General features: G+C 42.5%; 2 protein-coding genes across 3 annotated transcripts; one reads left to right on the forward strand and one right to left on the reverse strand.

Moving 5' to 3' along the window:
• Positions 1–933: 933 nt before the first annotated feature.
• antxr1b (ANTXR cell adhesion molecule 1b) lies at positions 934–13729 on the reverse strand. Its single transcript, XM_062484822.1, has 19 exons — positions 13402–13729; positions 11554–11625; positions 10401–10472; positions 9805–9886; positions 9351–9384; positions 8896–8975; positions 8179–8247; positions 7667–7747; positions 7393–7453; positions 7199–7297; positions 6050–6119; positions 5597–5675; positions 5220–5315; positions 4980–5021; positions 4662–4754; positions 3843–4010; positions 2427–2507; positions 1257–1437; positions 934–1151 (listed from the first exon to the last, which is right to left on the reverse strand). Exons 1-19 carry the CDS (start codon positions 13554–13556, stop codon positions 934–936), a joined length of 1833 nt encoding a protein of 610 aa, XP_062340806.1. The 5' UTR covers positions 13557–13729.
• A 566-nt stretch (positions 13730–14295) lies between these two features.
• On the forward strand, positions 14296–18112 carry npffr1l1 (neuropeptide FF receptor 1 like 1). Of its 2 annotated transcripts, XM_062483829.1 has the most exons (5): positions 14296–14394; positions 14800–15208; positions 15553–15849; positions 16212–16311; positions 16460–18112. In XM_062483829.1, the coding sequence occupies exons 3-5, from the start codon at positions 15579–15581 to the stop codon at positions 17298–17300; spliced, it is 1212 nt and encodes a 403-aa protein (XP_062339813.1). In that variant the 5' UTR covers positions 14296–14394; positions 14800–15208; positions 15553–15578; the 3' UTR covers positions 17301–18112. The 2 variants fall into 2 exon arrangements, with proteins under 2 accessions (XP_062339813.1, XP_062339814.1); XM_062483830.1 differs by lacking the exons at positions 14296–14394; positions 14800–15208 and having other exon boundaries at positions 15447–15849.
• The last annotated feature ends 1210 nt before the right edge of the window (positions 18113–19322 follow it).

Here is a 19322-nt window from a genome sequence, read left to right on the forward strand (position 1 = left end):
TGATACACAAAGAAAGTAATTTGCCGCTTCCCAGAATATACCCCAGATTATACTGGAAGTGGAAATTTCAACTCAACAGCAAACATTGGCCATGTGTGATTACATATTTGGGCTGTCGGCACTTTTCGTCCTATCTACTGGTCTGCACTGTCCTTCTCTCCATTTCTGGCTTCCATTCCACTGCCATCTTCAATCACATTTTATTTGGATTGCCCTTTTTAAGCAATGTTCCAGAGAGCTTCACATAACTGCACCTAAACGAAACCCCCAATGACAAATTGAAACCATGAGGGCACAAACAACTTATGAAACATACAATATATTATCCATAATTAAATTTGTCCCGTTTAACAGAGTTTGCAACTAGTCGTGGCTGAGTACTGAAAACTACCTGAATCTATGGATGAAACTGCTGGTGCTGAAACACAAGGACACTTGAATTTATCGGCCATCCCTTTTCCTTCGTAAGACCTCTTCTCATAAGTATTTCAATCCCTCTCTTTTTCTAAGCAGAGGTTTGACACTGTGACAAGACTTTCATATTTCCATTCCTTAGTATGCATGTTTTAATTCATTATTATGACAGTCATCAATGTCTCAATGATACATATCCGATTCAGCATGAAGAAATTATGAGAATGTGTATTTAGGAAAACAGCAGTGCGTGGTTTCAGCATAGTAAGCAACGTCTTTGTAATACACACAAGAAATAAAAAAAGTGTTGAATAATTTTGTAAAGACATTTCGAAACAACCTTCTTGTGTTCTTGTGAGAGCTGGATCTTGACAAGATGTATCATTTGCTTCGGTTAGCAGAGGATACAGCATTTGGGATATTCTGGTTGGCCCCTCCATGGATCCAATGCAAATCAGTTCTTTGGAACATGACTTGACTCCTTCCTTTTCTCTTTAACACGTAGCCCACAGTAGGAGCCTAATTAGAGGGGCGCGGGGGAGGACGGGAGGGGGGGGGGGCTCTTTGTGGGGGGGGTGCCTGAGGCTCGGGAGGCAAAAACACGGGAAGGGAAGGCGGGGTGGGGGAGCAAAGGGGCGGCGGGGTGGGTGGAGATGGCGGAGGGCTAACAGAGGTCGAGGGCAGAGCTCTGGTTGGAGCCGGGGTGTAAGGGGGAGGGGTGATGGAGGACGGGGGCGGCGTGGAGGGCAGGGGCGGTAGCGTGGAGGGCAGGGGCGGTAGCGTGGAGGGCAGGGGCGGTAGCGTGGAGGGCAGGGGCGGTAGCGTGGAGGGCAGGGGCGGTAGCGTGGAGGGCAGGGGCGGTAGCGTGGAGGTGGGGGAGGGGGGCCTGTGTGAGAGGGTGTCTTGCGAATGAGGGTCATGATAGCTATGAGGGAGGCTGTAGATGGGGGTGGAGGGGTGATTGTAGATTGGGTAGCGCGGAGCGGGGTACGATTTCACCCGCGTGAAGATTATGCATCTTCCCTGTATTTACAGAGGATAAAGTGTGGGGAAAAAACATTGTCAGCAGGTGTACAACTGTTCTAGAGTGAATACATATCGTCGTGTTATATACAACCGTGTCGGATCATATAAATGAACGAATGGAAGTGAGATCTCCACCCATGTCCTTGTTTTCCTACCGGTGTGCAAATAGTTTTCTGGAAAAGTCTTGACTAGAAGATTTAGTTGCATATTGACAACATAATAGATGGAATTGCTGTCCCTGACCTCTTCTTCTAATTCTCTGCTGTCGGAGAGAAACAACAGCCCTGCCAGGGAAGGGCGAGGAGGGGATAGCTTCGGTGTCTGAATCAGATTCAGAATGGGACTGATTCAGACACCGAACCATCCCTCAGTGCTGGAGCATTGACTTCAATTGAAAGCTCCATAAAATGTAAAGTGCACTTCCTCGCAGACATTGTGTCTCGCTAACTGTGATGTTGCCTATTGGGGATATCAGGGTTCTTTATAAAGCAACGCCAATTGAAAGAGGTTTTCTAAAAGACCTTCCACATTTGTTTTCCATTCGCTCTGCTCCATTCCTAAGGCTGCAGCCTTGGCTCAGTCCCTCCCTCCTCCTCCCTCCTCTTCCTGAGGTTTAGAGTTCTTCGTCTTGTGACTTTGAAGGAGAGTCTGCCAAGCCATGACATAGTGGGCTCTTTGGCCGCTTTACCGTTTCCTTCGAAATGCCTTTGTCTGCTTCTTTCACAGCCATAAAGTATCCAGTTCTCCCCCCCCCCCCCCCCCCCCCCCCCAAAAAAAAAAAAAGTTATCTGTGGGACTTGACCCTTGTCTGCTCACACTAAAATATGCATATACAATAGAATAGAGGTCTGACATTAATGTGACTCTTTGTTCTAGTTCTAATCTTATGAGTACAGTATTAGTTCATGAACTGACTGAACAGTTCGTCCTTACAGGGTGGCTGACACATGCTGGCCTAGTCGTTGCAGCTATCTCCTGGGTCTCACCTTGTCTCCAGGATGTGGTCTCATCAGAGACACCCTGTCGTAGCCCTTTCTCATGAACACCAAGAGAGCATCCAGTTTGCCCTGCAAGACAAGATGTGAAAATGCTATTTATTCAAATCCTACCTTCGTTCCTTGTTATTCCTTGTTTGCTGTCATCATCATGCCAAACTGTTGCATGGTAACAAAAACAGCCTACTTGAAAAAAAATGATTATAAAATGAATATAATACCGTGTTTTAGTCTGACGGGTTAGAGAGACCCAAAAATATACTTTAGCCATAATGACCAGCTCCTGGTGTGTGTATTAGTGTTTGTCATTCATTTCTCAAGTGTTTTGGTCTAATGCTACAGCCTGTGGTCTTATCATTTCAATGTGCAGTGCACACAGTTTGACACCCAGCCAGTCAAGGTAATAAGTTCCCATGGCAACAGCTAATGAAGTGTTGAATGAAGTGCGAGATTGTTGGGCGCCTTAATAAAAATAATTTGCTCGAAATAACTGATCTTTTTCTTTAGACCTCTTCACAAGCTGTCCGTCACTCTGTTTTTGTCTGTGTATTGATTTGACTCACAGCCTTTGTAGATACATTGAAAAGGTAGAGTACCCAGTACCCAGTAAAGTAGGACCAACTGTTCAGATGAGTGGAGAAAATAGGGAAAGAATGTATTTTGGGGGAAAATAGCAGCAGCATTGCAGATTCCATTTCAGAGGAGTCAGTCAGTTTAAGTCTGGTTCAAATTACTGCCTATCCAGCTGACTAAGACATTATGAAACAAAAGGCATTAACTGTTTCCTGGATACGCTGAGTTCATAGGAACTCTAGTGAACAAAGATAGATTGGACAATGAGTATCTTCTCAATTCATTACTGTGACCACTATATTTTTTGGAACAGTGCACATTTGATCATTGAAATAAGATTTCCAGTTAGTTTCAAACAATAGCTGTTCTACTTGGGCAACTCTTTTATCTTCTTAACTTTTTTTTGGACCTGTATTGCATTTCTGAACAAACTGTGAAACATAAATAACTTAACCTTTGTTGCACCTTATTATAATGTGTAGAGCACTAGTGATATGTTGTGCAAAGTTCTGTAAATATGTTGAGCTGCTCTGTCGTTTGTTGTTTGTGCTCGTGTCGTTATTCTAGTTGTTGTATCTACATTTATCTGGCGACTGATGTGTGGTGCATAATTAATTTCTGAAAGGACTAATAAAATATCTCTCTATTTGCAAGGGCTTGATAAGCTACACATTGGGGAACAATGGGCAAATGTAAAATGAGCTTGTGAAAGGCACAATTCCTTTATCCTCTCAAAATATATTTGCATAACCATCAAATCCCTGTCAGTCGACGTGTTCTTGAAGAGGAATACATTTTGGAATATTCAATTAATTGAAAGCTACAGGGCTTGACCTTGATGGGTGAGTACCACTTCTGGGCTCTGATGGGCTTGTGCATGCCATTGTTAAGGGTACGACTTGGAAGAAACTCAAACTCCTCCTCGGGCATCTTCACGCGGGCGTTCTTAGCCTTCTCCAGCTTGGCACCTTCCTCCGTGGAGCCTTTATCTCCCCAGCGGACCTGAGGAGAGGCAGGAGGTGAAGAGGGAGGTGAGGCGGGAGGTGAGGCAGGAGGTGAAGAGGGAGGTGAGGCGGGAGGTGAGGCAGGAGGAGAGGCGGAGGGAGAGGCAGAAGGTGAGGCGGGAGGTGAGGTCGGAGGGAGAGGCAGGAGGTGAGGCGGGAGGTGAGGAGGGAGGTAAGGCAGAGGGAGAGGCAGGAGGTGAGGCAGGAGGAGAGGCGGAGGGAGAGGCAGAAGGTGAGGCGGGAGGTGAGGCGGGAGGTGAAGCGGGAGGTGAGGCGGAGGGAGAGGCAGGAGGTGAGGCGGGAGGAGAGGCAGGATGTGAGGCGGGAGGAGAGAAACAAGATGACAGCAAAGACAGGAGGAGGGACAGCAGGAGAGTCAGTAGAAACAGGAAGAGAGACAGGAAGAGAGGCAGGAAGAGAGAAGGGAAGGGAGGCAGGAAGAGAGACAGAAAGAGAGGCAGGAAGAGAGGCAGGAATAGAGACAGGAAGAGAAACAGGAAGAGAAACAGGAAGAGTGACAGAAAGAGAGACAGGAAGAAAGACAGGAAGAGAGATAGGAAGAGAGGCCGGGGCAGTAAGCAGTCGGCGCTCTTAGGGAACGGACAGGGTGGTAATGGTTCCGTCCATAGTGCTAGAGTGGAGTACTAACCTCCATCCTCTTTATGCCACCCACTCCTCGTCCTCCATAGTAGGACGCATCCACCGTGGGCCACCTCTTCTTTGGGAACCCATCCTCGTCATCCTAAAGAGGGAGAAAGGTGTCATCCAAAACACAGTTGTTTTTTATTTTAAAAGCATTGTTTCAGTGTTTAAAATGGAATAAAAAGCTTTATAAGATTCAGAGCCACTGGATATTTTGCATATCAGACTGGCTTTGGAATAGGTGTGTGTCTGTATATGTGTGTGTGTGTGTGTGAGTGTGTGTGTGTGTGTGTGTGTGTAATCATCAACCATTGGAAGTCCTTACAGAGCTATCCTCCATTTCTGGAGGAGGAGGCTCGTGAATGATCTGGGAAAAACAAACGAGAGTTAGGGTTGGCAACACCACATCGGTTCCAAAATGAAACATGTACAGGACTAGGACCAGGTAGTAGTCCTGCACGTACTGCCTCAACGATGGAATCTCTGAATGTTGTCACTGCTGTTTTCTCTAGTGTCTATCATCAATCTAGACGAATCATCTTTAGTCAACGGCTGTTCCACTGACCACTGTGCAGCATAGGGGCCAGAACCACCACAGCATGGTTACCGTCAACAGGAGGAGAAGGATGAGCAGAGCAATTGCCAAGTATGTCCCGTCAGACTGGAAGGAGATGGAAAAGCAAAAATGTGAGGATTATGTTATGGATGTTCTGATTTCATACCAGGAGATTTGTATCAAAACAAAAGCCAACTGACCAATTGTCCAAACTGCCTGGCTTTTTTGTTAGATGTTGAGTTACTTACAGCGTATTAGTGGGGCTATTTCAGGCCAAGAATGGTATAAAGTTGCTCTGTCATGGACATTTAGACGGTGCAAGATTATATATCTTGACCGTATGTAGTCAAGGAAACAGAGTGGTGAGTCTCTGCTCTGGTACTTACACAGCTAACTGCAGTGATGGTTACAGAGCTGGAGATGAAGCTCAGGCCATTGTTCATGCTGACATGGAGGGTGGCAGTCCTAGGGAAGGGAAGCGTAGTTGGGAGGGGGGCTTTGACAGAGCAAAGACGGCATCCCATTTGGGGGGGGGGGGCATTGTCCATCAATGCCGACCCTGACTCCAAATACATTTCCTCAATTCATTTGAGACAGCAAAAACTGAGCTTTGTTATTCGACAGTGTGCTTCTTGAATACACACCAAGTACTATGAATTTGATTTGGTGAGACGCAATCCAAAATGTAGCCACGGCATGGTAGTTTTAGAAAATCAGATCGATGACGTTCTGTCGTACATCATACCAATGTATATATGAAAGGGTGACGAGCAGGCGCAGAGCCAAGCTAAGGCTCGATAGACGGAGCTGGAGCAGTGGATCGAAGACTCATTACTCACGTTCTCTCCTTTTCCAACACAGGAGCTGGACACAACAGATAAGTATCCCTCACCACCAGGGGCCTCTTCACTGGGAACAGACAACAGAATACTCAGTGTCATACGGGGCTACAATACACAAGTCGTCAGTCATGTCTTGTCATGCTGAGCGTGACTCCAATTGAAAAGTAATTCATACATTATGTAGCTTTAAAATCATTAAGAAACGATGCTCCGAATAAGTCATTTGAGAACATTCTTTCTCTTATTTGATTTCCTGGATTTCCTTTACTTGTGGTTCGTGAAGCGACTGAAACTCATTTTCTGGGGCTGTGGTTTGTTTACCCTGGCTGGACTGAGCACGAGTCTAGTGTGTGCACAGACAGCTCACGACTCTGATGAGATCCACAGTCCCCCCCAGACATGTGAGAGGGCCTAAGTATTTTACCAGCTGAGGCAAAGCAGGGAGAGGTGGTCATGACGGTTGGGAAGGGGTCTGGGAATGGAGGAGGGAGTTACATCAACAGAGGTAGACCGTCCTATCCCTTCATCCCTCTACTTTTCATCTGGCCAAGACGAACTCGGTCGGTAAATAAGAACTGTCCCCTAAAATAACAGTTTACATTGTGTGAGGGGGCAATACTTTTCAGACCCCTACTGTAGCTTGGGCCCCACGAGATGTCTCTGACAGCTGCAAGTTGGGGGACTAACAATGAGTGTATCATGAGTGAAACTGACACATTTCAAAGAGAACAAATGTAAGCCTTCTTCACACAGTTGTCCCACCGACACAACTGTGAAACAATTTCTCACCCTCTCATAACAATTATTAACACTTCCAGACTTCCGAGCGTCATTTTATTTGAGTCAAAATAGTGTAAAGAAAACAATACTTTGACTCTGTTTCCAGCTGGCTTTTCATGCTCAGTACGATTACTACCTGGTCTACTCTTAAAAAACTAATTCATTCCTTTATTCCTTTATTACATATTAGCTATATGTTTCCTTGGTTCCTAAACCCAATATCACGGTGGTGCTCCTTTAAGTAAATACTTGATGAAGATGAAAAGAAGTATATCTATTCTTAAACAACCGTACCCCGTTACAATGCACAAGGGGCTCCCACGAATGCTGCAATAGTCCATCAGTGTCAGGGTTGGTATCACTTACTCAAGGTGAGGGTGTCGTTGATGACAAAGCTACAGAGGACCTTCTCCACGCTGCGGGCATGCAGGAAACCGTTTCCACTGACCACAACTTGAAAGGATTCTGAGAGGAATTGGACATTCGGTGTGATTGCAGGGCTGTCGTTGGTTTACGCTGAAGGATACACAGTGTTCCTGGAAAGCAGGACTGCCACTCACCTCCCTCACATATACTGGAGGGCTCTACAGCTAGGATCTCTATACATGACCTCTTCAAGATCTGAGTGAGAGGGGGAAGAAGAAACACAAAGAGATGGGGTAGAGGTTACCACGACAACAATCATGGCAATGTTGATGACGACCAGAAGCAGCCGAAGTAAAGGCTGTTTGATGTTTGAACCAAGGCCTGAGTTCAAGTATCTATCCAGAAACCATTTGTATAATTGTGACTACATCCAGCATGCCAACTGCTCTTTGAAGTTGTTTGTCTTACCGAGTCAATAACCCCTTGTAGGGCTTCAAAGCCATCGTTCACAGGGAACACATGGTCCTTGCTGTCAGCTATCGTCCAAAGCTGTGCCGAGATAACAAAAGGTTAGGTTGCATTACTGCATGTGACTGTTTGAATCTACCTGTTGTCAAACAGGAACTGCACATGGTTATTGGTTGTTATGGTTGTTGGCTATACAGGATGTAACTCAAGAGAAGTGAGGCATAGGAGAGTGGAGGTTAAAGGGGTATGTGGAGTACTCGAAACATCAGTTGAAGGTTGTGCTACTAAAGCAAGATACTAATTAGCACCGTCTTTACCCTTGGAGAAGATTGAGCCATAGGGCTACTCTTTGTTGGTGCCAAGAAAGAGTAAGCAGGAGAGCCTTATTAGGTTAAAGGTCAAATTACAAGGTGGTCCTCTTTTGAATTAGTTGTTTGATCTTTACAACTGTTCTTACTGACAAACTCAATTCAGTTCCTGTATTACGAACCTCCCACACACAGCTCACATACCTGAGTTTCATTGAAGTCCTTCACTCCCACACAGTACACTGAAGCCCCCAACTGACGAGATCGACTTGCCTGGTTGAAAATTGAATATGAAAACAAGCATGTTGGTGCAAAACTGATGTTTGATCTTGAAACACACTATCTATTTGGAAAAGCTGTTGACAACTTCAGATGGGTAAAAAAAAAAAAAAAAAGGTTATTTAGGTTCAAACCGACTGGGTGGTAGAGTATGGTTAATATTGTGGCTGAGAGTGCCACGACTGGACTTATACTATAGAACTGTTCCAGAAAACAAAGACCTCTAAACAGACGTCTATGGTTGTAGTTTCTAGAGAATAACAAGTATTTCATCCAATTTGTATATATTTGTTTACCAATAAAGACATTACGTGTACTACCAGGAATTCATGAAATACACATCTGGTGGAAAGCTGAGATTCAACTTGTATAAACCAGACCATTTGCTTAACCCAAACAAAGGCTGGCTGATCTTTTCTCCATATTTAAACAACACTTTCCTCAGATTCAAAGCTAATACAAGAAATGTAATTTAGGTGAAGACTTCACAAAGTAGTCTAGGAACAAACAGAAATGTCACACACACAGAGAAAGGCAAAGGGATACTGTTACATTTGAACACAGAAACAAATAACCAGAAATAACCGGATTTAGAAATATATGAGCTGAGTGGCTGTTTTCAGGTAGAGGTGTCTACTTCACCTCTCTCTCGGCCAGGTCAAACTGATTCTCCCTCAGCTCTCCATCGGTCAAGGCAATGATGACACTGGCCGTTCGGTAACCTGGTGATCGAGAAAACATGGATTCACATTACAAACAGAGGGCATAGCCCCACGTCCTCACAAGGCAAAAGGGACACTTCAGCAATACCAACATTAAATTCGCCTTTCCAATAATCCACACCACTGCTGAAGCATCCAAACTTTTAAAAAGATTTGAAGTATTGAGCTATCTTGAGATATTTATACCTTTGTAAAAACTTGAGATAATTTATGCTGAAATAGATTTTTTGCAATTGTACATAATGTTATCTAGGCTACTCACTTTCTCTTTGGGACAGCTTACTGATTCAGATAACAAATATTTCAAGGGATATCCATTTGTATTTACAACCATTTGAATGCATAACAGTTTCTTGTGTGTATTATGATACTTACCATAGCCAGTTGCATAGTAGATTTGTTCACTGGCCTGAAGTACAAGACAAAGAGATTTGAAAAACATTTCATGAAGTCTATATATTTATTTTGGTGTGTTGTAATTTCACATACAGTATATCCAGCTTTTCCAGGTTGTAGATCACCATACAACCACATTTTGCTTAACCCTTGTGTTATCTTCGGGTCATTCTGACCCATCAGTCATTGTGACCCACCGTCGTATTGCGACAACTTTACCGCATACAAAAACAAAGTGAAGCATTTTCTTTTAACCGGTGGGCTGTCTCAGACCCCCCACATTGGAATGGTTAAAAGAAAATTATTTGTATTTGTTTTTATATTGGGTAAAATTGGGTAAACACAACGATGGTTCGTTATGAACCTTTGGGTCATGTGACCCGAAGGCAGCACGAGGGTTAACTTGTCTTGATGTATATGCTTGAAGACTCACCTTCTCAAAGCCTTTATGCATGAAGGTGTCTCCCCCAGGTTGTACCATCCTTAACTCCTCAAGTCCAGCCCGAATGAGTTCCCTACCCACAAACACATCCACATAAGCAAGACCAATACCAATCATTTGAATGCTCTTCACGGAATAAACCCAATCAACTAAATTCTCCTGAATTGACTGAATCAAAAGACAGTTGAGCGAGTTGAGGTCAACATCACTTCAGATCATTCGTTTCCAGACCAGATCAGTCCTGTCGAACCATGTCAAGCGAACTCTGTGATAGCGGTGAGTGGAGTAAACTTGGGTTAGGAGGAAGAGGTAGTATAAGATAAGGATAAGTATAATTTTATTGTCATTCCAAAAACATTTGCATGAGCCGGAACTAAATTTGGTACTGTGGTTCTGGTTAAAACCACTCACAAATACATTTACTAAAACTACTCCTCCTAAATAAATACAATAAATACAGACAACCAATCATACAGACACATGGATACATACTAAAACATGGATACATACTAAAAGAACCTGAGAAACTAGCAGCATAGTGGAAACAATTCAGTGTAACAGTTCAAGTTTGTCAGTTCATGTCTTGCCTGTCTTCTGTCAGTTTCATCAGGATCCTTCCTTCTTTAGAAAACACAATGAACGACATCCGGAGCTGAGGGCTTCACGAGGGGGGAAAAGGAGGGAAAAGAATAGAGAGATACATTTGGTAATCTGGTGAAGAGGTCTGTCATTAACCACTGATCAATTAACATTTTACATTTGTAGTCATTTAGCAGACGCTCTTATCCAGAGCGACTTACAGTAAGTACAGGGACATCCCCCCGAGGCAAGTAGGGTGAAGTGCCTTGCCCAAGGACACAACGTCAGTTGGCATGACCGGGAATCGAACTGGCAACCTTCGGATTACTAGCCCGATTCCCTCACCGCTCAGCCACCTGACTCCCACAATAAATAACAATAAATAAAGATTACAATTAACGCTAATGATTACTTTATTACTGTACTTGTATACTGTTTTGAATGTTCTGAATATAATAGACAATGTTTGATCTATACCCTGCTATATTAGCTCATGAGAACATGACCCTTGGTCATGTTTTGAAGAGAAATATGCCTATCTATGAATTGCTTGTATCATTGATAAACTGTCATTATGCTGTTTGCTAAAGCTTGCCTGTGTCTGCATAGCCATAAGTTAGTTATTTTGTAGGATGCGACTAGGAAATGTCTGTGACACAAAATTGTAGGTCAGAGATCACAATGTTGACAAATAGTATAATGCCATGCAACTTTGAATGAGGAAAATAGGAGGAAAGTCAAGGCCATTTCTAGGATCCCTGTCTAATGTTGATTGACACCCCCATAACATTTATAGGGAGAGTAAAATCTCTCATATTGTGATACTATTTAACTGCCCTTCATTCCTGTATTCATTGTCCAGTCCTCTGAGATGCCTCTGAGTGTATCAGACACCTGCACCTTATATATATGTAATACATACTTTTATTTTGTCTTGAACTTGTAATTGGCAACTGACTTCATTAACTTGGTTCTTTCACAGCAATTGGGTACATAAAGAGACTAATTCGCTAGTAATACTTATCTCTTATAATATTTATGTTTCGTCCTGTGCATTACTTTAATATTGTGTTTCTGCTGTATTTCCTTTATGACTATCAAACAGTTTTTCCATGACATCCATATTTCCATTTTGCATGCTGTTCTTCAACTGTTCACTACCTGATGAATTTATGAGCAAGATGATCAACAAAGTAATAGATTTCATTCCAGTGGTGCAGCACACTCCCGGACCTGAAAAAATAATGAGTAGATTTCAGCAACAAGATACAGAACAGTTGTTTAGTTCATATCCACCATGTGTCCTAATCATCATAATTGAGTCCCATTAGAGTCAAATAAAGGGACGTGTGTTCCATTGATCAAAACATGGGGATTTTCAGTTTCTTTCAAAGGACTGTACGTGCATGTGTGTGTGCACAAGTTTCTGTGTTTTGTGTGTGCACAACCATGTGTATGCAATAACAGCACTGATCAAATGAATATTGACTTGATGTGCTGTAGAGCCTTCAGGCACTGCTAGCATGATGCACAATCCAGCTGAGCGTGGGGGGGTGGGGGGGGGGGAGTAGTTTGGACACCATAAAGGAAAATATTTTTTTTTGCGGTATGTGCCTTTACTGGTGCAGCTCCATAAACGTTAGACAGAAAACCTTCACTCGGGAAATGAGCCCAGATTTTCCAAAGCAGTGTTCAATGTTCAAAACAAAGTTTTGGCGGGTGGAATTGGTGGTTTTGATCCAATGCAACTCAATTCGATACTACTTTTCTTATCACACATCACTTGGCCACTCGGCAATGATCGCACTGTCACACACACATATCTATACCTATATACATATACAGTATGTATATACATACAATGAATACAAACAACGAAATGAATAATGTATAAAAAGTGATGTTATTAATGATTAATTTACGAACACATTACATTCATATTGTATATACAGTATGTAATATACCGTACATAGTATCATATTTATACAGACAATATTCTCGCCATTCACATATTATTTCCCTTGGTATAAGGCTGCATGCTCAGTGCTGAGAGACACTGAACACTCTAGAACTTTGGGATGTCTGGTTCTAATGGTGAAAGGGTTCCACACAGAGAGAGAGAGAGACACAGAGAGAGTGAGGACCAGATACAGACAGCAGCTCTCAAAAAACACTATATTAGGAAAATACTACAGCAAAACGATTTGCCTCGACGCAGAAATCTTTCACAAATAAAAGATAACCCAGTACAATGGATAATCCAGTACAATGGAAACTCAGTTTATATCTGAATGTTATGAACCCCACCAGAGGAACGTCAAAACTGTGGTGCCGCTAGAATCTAAGGGAGATCTCTGCATCTGGAAACTCAGTGATGGGTGACGGGGGTCAGATGGCTGAGCGGTTAGGGAGTTGGGCTATTAATCAGAAGGTTGTTGGTTCGATTCCTGGCCGTGCAAAATGACGTTGTGTCCTTGGGCAAGGCACTTCACCCTACTTGCCTCGGGGAGAATGTCCCTGTACTTACTGTATGTCGCTCTGGATAAGAGCGTCTACTAAATTTAAATAACAAACACCATTTCTAACACATAACACCTCAAGTCGATATCCTGTGTCAATATCCTGTGTCTTCATGTAATCAACACATGGATTTATTTTTCCTTGGGGATACATCTCTCTCCCTCTGCTGTGCTTCTCACTATGGTCTGTCACCTGATCCTCTGAAACACACACCTGCTTTTGTGAACGCGCAGATTCGATAACACGCGATAAGAGATCGCTTTGCCGTGAGCATTTCTCAGGACGAGGACATGAATGACGATGCGCAGGCATGTTTCTGAGTACAAAACCAAGTAGAAACAAACATCTGGTTATCTTTCAGCAGCATGCATCGCCTGCCCACGTTCCTGTGTACCCTAGGGGGGGGGGGGCTAGCTGGCTACAAGATCACAAGAAAATCACGAGAAATCCATACGTTATTGCAGATCCTGGGGTAAAGGGAAAACTCACTTGTCCAAAACAAAGTAGAGATCAAATCCTCCAAAGCAGGAGGATCCGACCTCCCGTCTGTCAGAGTTCTGTCCAGCACTCCCTGCCACCAGCACAGTCACCAGGATACCCATCTCCAGCACCAGCATGGCCTGCCTGTCGCCACACTGGAACATGATTCCAGCTTCGGGAAGATATGTCTCTCGGTAGTAGCCTCGCAGCACTTCGACCCAAGCAGCTGTGGCACGGCAGCATTCCAGACTCGAGATCTTCCAGTCTGGATCACTGTCCCGTCTCTGCTGCAGGAGCAACAGTCCTGGGCCCTGAGAGGAGGAGGGAAGCTGTTTGGACTGGATCGACAGGAGGTGCTCCAGGCCAGACACACTTCGCCGCTGCCCACACACGTGTGTGTACACACACACATGCACGTACACACATGGATATAGTGCACACACACACACACACACGGCATACAGCCCACACGAACACGACACATATTGTTGGGATTTAACAAGTTTGGATACACAGAAGCACTAGTAGATTAAATTGATCAGATGTGCCATATTTTCGATACTTGCCGTTTAATGACAAAACCAGTGGCAAATGGTACTGTCGAAGACTGAACTGGAAAATAGTTTTCAAACTTCAGTTGCTTTTCACGTTTCATGGGGAGCACTAGTGCCACCAACTGGCAAATTCCACAACTGCAGAAATAATGCTGAGTGTTAATGTCAGTGAATAATAACTGATTATATTTTTTATCTCTACTTTGTTTGATCTCAACATGTGTTGCTCAAAATAAATAGAATGGAACAACGAGACACTTGAAATATGTTCTGTTTTAGTGGAAGGGGAAAGTTTAGACTGGAATAATTATTTGATACATTCTACATACTATCCATGGGAACATTGCAAGAGGACTTTCCTCGTGTTTAGCTGTGTCTAACTGATGAAAAATCTAATACTAATATACTAAACACATTTTAATAATGACAAACTCTGACATTGGGACAAGTTCATCGCAATAAACATATATTTAAGGGATAATGCCCGACGAGGTGTCCAATATCACCTGATAATGGACGATGCTGAGGCGTATTGGACACCTCGTCGGGCATTATCCCTTACCTGACACATTACATTCAGAAAAGTAAAATTTTTCAAATAGGTTAAAATAAATATTGAAGTCACTCATTGTTGTAAATACAAGTTAGTTTGTTAAAGTCTTTCAAAATTGTAAATGGAGGCTTTGACTCCATCCCTGTTGTTATGGTTACTTATTTCAGACACTTTGTACAGGCTCATGTATGTAGCCAGCGCAATAATTTAGAACGGTGAAAAAACAGTTTTGCTGCAATGACGTAGTAGGTGCCCGTTATCACCCGATAATGGACACCCCTGCAGCCAATCATAATCGAGTATTCACCCAGACCATGGTATAATTAAAGTTAACGAACTAACCTTGCCTCTAGTAGCTTCAACAGAACGTTTTTGGGGACAAAAGCACACAGTCAAAAGCTTCAAAGCCATGAAGTAAATTATAATGAACATTAACAATAACTTTGAATAATAATCATCTAAAATTATATTTTATACGAATTCTATTTATGCCGTCGTGGTCAACGCATTGATTCAAAAAGCTTTTATTTCCGACGTGACTTTGATCTCCATGTTATCGAAGAGGTTGGTGAACATTTCTTCCAGAGTGACGCTGCCAGTTGCTCAAATATAGAGGATGTGTTATTCCTCTTCAGTTGCAGGGATAGCACACCTGTTGAACACACTGGACGACACTGCTCCGGTGACCAAGCGCACGCACAACCTGGAGGTAAGTATTGTAGCAAGAGTATATGACGCAGGTTTTCACAATTTAAAAATAAATTTAGACTACAGTATAATGTTTTTTCTTCATGTCAGTAATTTTCCTGAAATGATTGAACCTATATATCTAGTCTTGCTTGCAAAGACCATGTAATGACTGTATGAGAAATGTATCTAACCGATTTCAGAACAGTACAATGCACACATTTCAGATTAAAGGTAAAATGTAATTGTGAGATGTTAACTGCAATGTTTTGTAGCCTAAATGTTAAATGTAACTATTTAAAAATAACTATTGTGACACACCTGCAGATTTGTATTTCTTCACCACATACTTCTAAAAATCTTCAGGTCCTTGAGGATTTAACTGAATCAAAATGAACAGCACCATGGACAGCGACGGAATGAGCAACTGCACCTTCATGCCGTATTACCTGCATAACACCGGGATGACCATGCTGTACATCATTTGTTATGGCGGGATTCTGCTGCTCTGTGTCGGTGGAAATGTGCTAGTCTCTTTGGTAGTCCTTCGAAATCGGAACATGCGGTCCGTCACCAACCTCTTCATTCTTAACTTGGCACTAAGTGACCTGCTAATCGGAGTGTTCTGCATTCCAACAACTTTGATTGATAACCTGATATCAGGTGGGGTTTCTTATTGTTATAATTTACATCATTCTTATTGTTTATAAAAATGGAGGAGTTTCCATCTCTGTATGATATGATCAATTATAAGCCCAAAATGTATTAATTAAGAAACGGGAATTTTGTCCGCGGATTTATGTGTTGCGTCACTCATGACATTTGTGGAGTAGAATAAAAAAGATTTGTAACAATATGGGACCCCAAACTTTACATTTGAGTTGGATCTGTGGATGGGAATTTGCCTCACAATATAATTGGCCGAAGAATTTTGTTTTTTTGTTTGTGTGGTGTGGTGATAGATCGTTCCATAAAGCACACATTGATTTGATGTTGTTGAGCGATCCATCTCTATTTGTTCTCAGGGTGGCCGTTTGGACAGTTCACATGCACCATGAGCAATCTGGTCCAGGGAATGTCTGTGTCAGCCTCAGTGTTCACACTGGTGGCTATTGCCATCGACAGGTAGGTCCACATGCTTAATAACCACAATCGAAAGCAGTTAGAAATCGAAACTACATTTGGATTTCCAACGGCATAATGACGGCCTTGAGAGAAATCTTAAAAGAATATCTCCACATACCTACTTTGACCTCACCCTTTTCTCCCTCAGATTCACAGGCATTGTGTACCCATTCAGGCATCGTATGAGGCCCGTAAGTGCCCTTCTTGCCATCTTCTTCATCTGGCTGGCGGCCTTCGCTGTCATCTGCCCCTCGGCTGCCACACTGACCGTCTTCCGCCTGGAGGACACCTACATGGTCCAGGACAACCAGACCTACCCTGTCTTTGTCTGCTTCGAAAACTGGCCCCGGTCAGAGATGCGCCAGGTCTACACAATGGTCATCTTTATTCACGTCTACCTCGCACCTTTGGTGCTAATCAGTATCATGTATGGCTGCATTGCTGCCAAACTCTGCACCAACCTGAGGCAAGTGGGGATCGCCGAAGTCAGGAGAACTCGTTCCCAGCGCAGGGCAAAAGTCATCAAAATGCTCATCATGGTAGCGGTTCTTTTCATGCTGTCGTGGCTGCCGCTGTGGACTCTGATGTTGCTGACGGACTATGGCGAACTGGACAAGCAACAGATAGACTTCCTCAGCAGCTATTTGTTCCCTGTAGCTCACTGGCTGGCCTTTTTCAACAGCGGCATCAATCCTGTCATCTACGGTTTTTTCAACAAGAACTTTCGCAGGGGCTTCCAGGGTGCTATGGCCTGCAGGCACTGCGATTCCAAAAGGACCATGGTGACTACAATGCATCATGGAACCTTTCGTTTCTTGCCACATAAAAGAGTGTGTGTTGAAAAAACAGAATCTTGTGGGAGAAAACAAAAACGCAATGGATCGTTAGATGTTCTCAAGATTACTCCACAGGGTACTCAGGGAATCCTCCTAGAGGACATAAACACAATTGCTGCTCGTAATAAGGTCATCACAGCCTGGGAGAAGTGATAGAAAAGAACTTGAAGGCCAGAGGGCGCCAAATTTCTCAGTGTATGAGGGATAAGATCAGTAAAACAACGGGCTTCTTCTCGAGGATCAGGAACTTGTTATGCCCCTTGCATTGTGGGGAACCATTCAGTTTGACCTGTTAAGGAGCCATGGTCAGGAGCAGGATAGTCGCTAGTGGGGTGAAAGGTGGTGGGAATTATAGGGGTCCACACTGCCCAGGGGGCCCCACAAAATCCAGCAGTTATACAATATATACCTCTTCTGTAAACATTAGAACTTTTATATTAGTTGTATGAGATTTCCATGCACCTCAAGATGAGGTCCACACAGTCTTTTGCATAAGGAGCTGGGTTGCCATGCAGTTGCTTCTCACTGACTGTGCCATGCCAACTGGGATGCAGGAAGGGGAAAGTGTTTTGTTTCAATATTTACTTTCATATTTGTCACGTGTGAAACTAGGATGTCACTTTTGTTTTTGTCCGCTGAGAGGCGATTAAACATCTCTAATCACCTCTCCCCAAGTATTGACAATCGACCTATGTAAATGTACAGTATTTATAAATGTTTTAATGTTGGTATTACAGCTTTGTTAGCTGACTGGGAATATTAATGTTACTGTTATTTCATTTACTAGTACTATATGTGTTTGTTTCTTGACTTTATACCATTATATATGGTTTTGGGGGTATACTTAGATAATGTGAGGCAGGTGGACAACACAACCACAAAATAAACATAAATTGTTTATTTTGCTCATTAATTACTGTAAATATTGATCATTTTACATGTATTCACAGTTGTATTGGATTGAATTGGCAGGTTATTTAAAGTATTGTATTTTGTCGTCGGTATTAAATGTTTAAACATACTGACAAAATGTGAGGCTAAGCATCATTGTAACTTTTAAATAAAAAACCTTTTTTTTTTTACCATTAATATGGCTTCAGCTATGGAGCTGGTATTTCAATATAAATACAACTGAGTTGAGCTGAACTGCACTACAGTAAGCGATTGTGATAAGGATCTTTCGAGCCGCAAACGGGCTATATAGTAATATAACCTAATCTGTCCTTTGTCCTTTCATACAAACACCATACAATGTGTACCTGCAAAAAAAACAAAATCTCAAAATCCTTAGTCCATCTCTCAAAGACAGATATGCATGTCAATAAACATGTCAGTGCCATCAAAATGATTACTTAGTCATTGTTCACAAGCAAGATACTCAAAATGCTTAACCATGTTGCCAATAGGCTATAACATAGTACTCTTAAGTATTTTCTAATGTAAAATATGGCTAAGGTGTTTATAACAATGAGGGGGTAAGACTTGTCAATAGAAAACCAATACATATCGATAACATTATAAAAGCAATTGTTAATGTAGGAAACAGCAGACAATTGTATGCTACATTCATTTGCATGAATGTACAGAAGAATTGGCAATTTGATCCTTAAAATGAGTAATTGCTTTTATGACATGCATAAATAACTAGATGATGTCGTTGAACAAGTAGTTTTGATCATTCCAATTGTGATCTGAGAAATGTAAAAGCATCTGAGGAACGCTGCAGCTGCATAACAGGCAAAAAAACACGAACACTGTACTATCTATAATTCCAGGAATCTCTGTGTTTGTGTGTCACCGATATCTTCATCGTCGACTGCATCACGGGCACTGTGCACTAGTCATTTTAACTCACTCGCCAGTTTTTTCCATGTAGGATAAGGGGCTGTCCATGAGAGATTTTGACACTTGCTCCATCTCTACGATATCAACAGCTCTCTCACAAGCTTTTACAGTTTGATGGCCTGATAATCACTTATTAATAACTTGATGAAATATCCGTTTGAATACAGAGATGTTAGTTGGCTACAATTCTATAGTTTACTCACCTGGACCCGTGCAGGCCTACTTTAGGTTTACTCAATTACTTATAATTAAAAGAAAAGAAAAAATATTTTTTCTGAAGTAGTCGGCCTCAGGTTGGTGGGCATAATGCTACAAAGCAAGCATAACAAC

The sequence above is a fragment of the Osmerus eperlanus genome, chromosome 18 (genome assembly GCF_963692335.1).
Source record: "Osmerus eperlanus chromosome 18, fOsmEpe2.1, whole genome shotgun sequence".
Lineage (NCBI taxonomy): Eukaryota > Metazoa > Chordata > Actinopteri > Osmeriformes > Osmeridae > Osmerus > Osmerus eperlanus.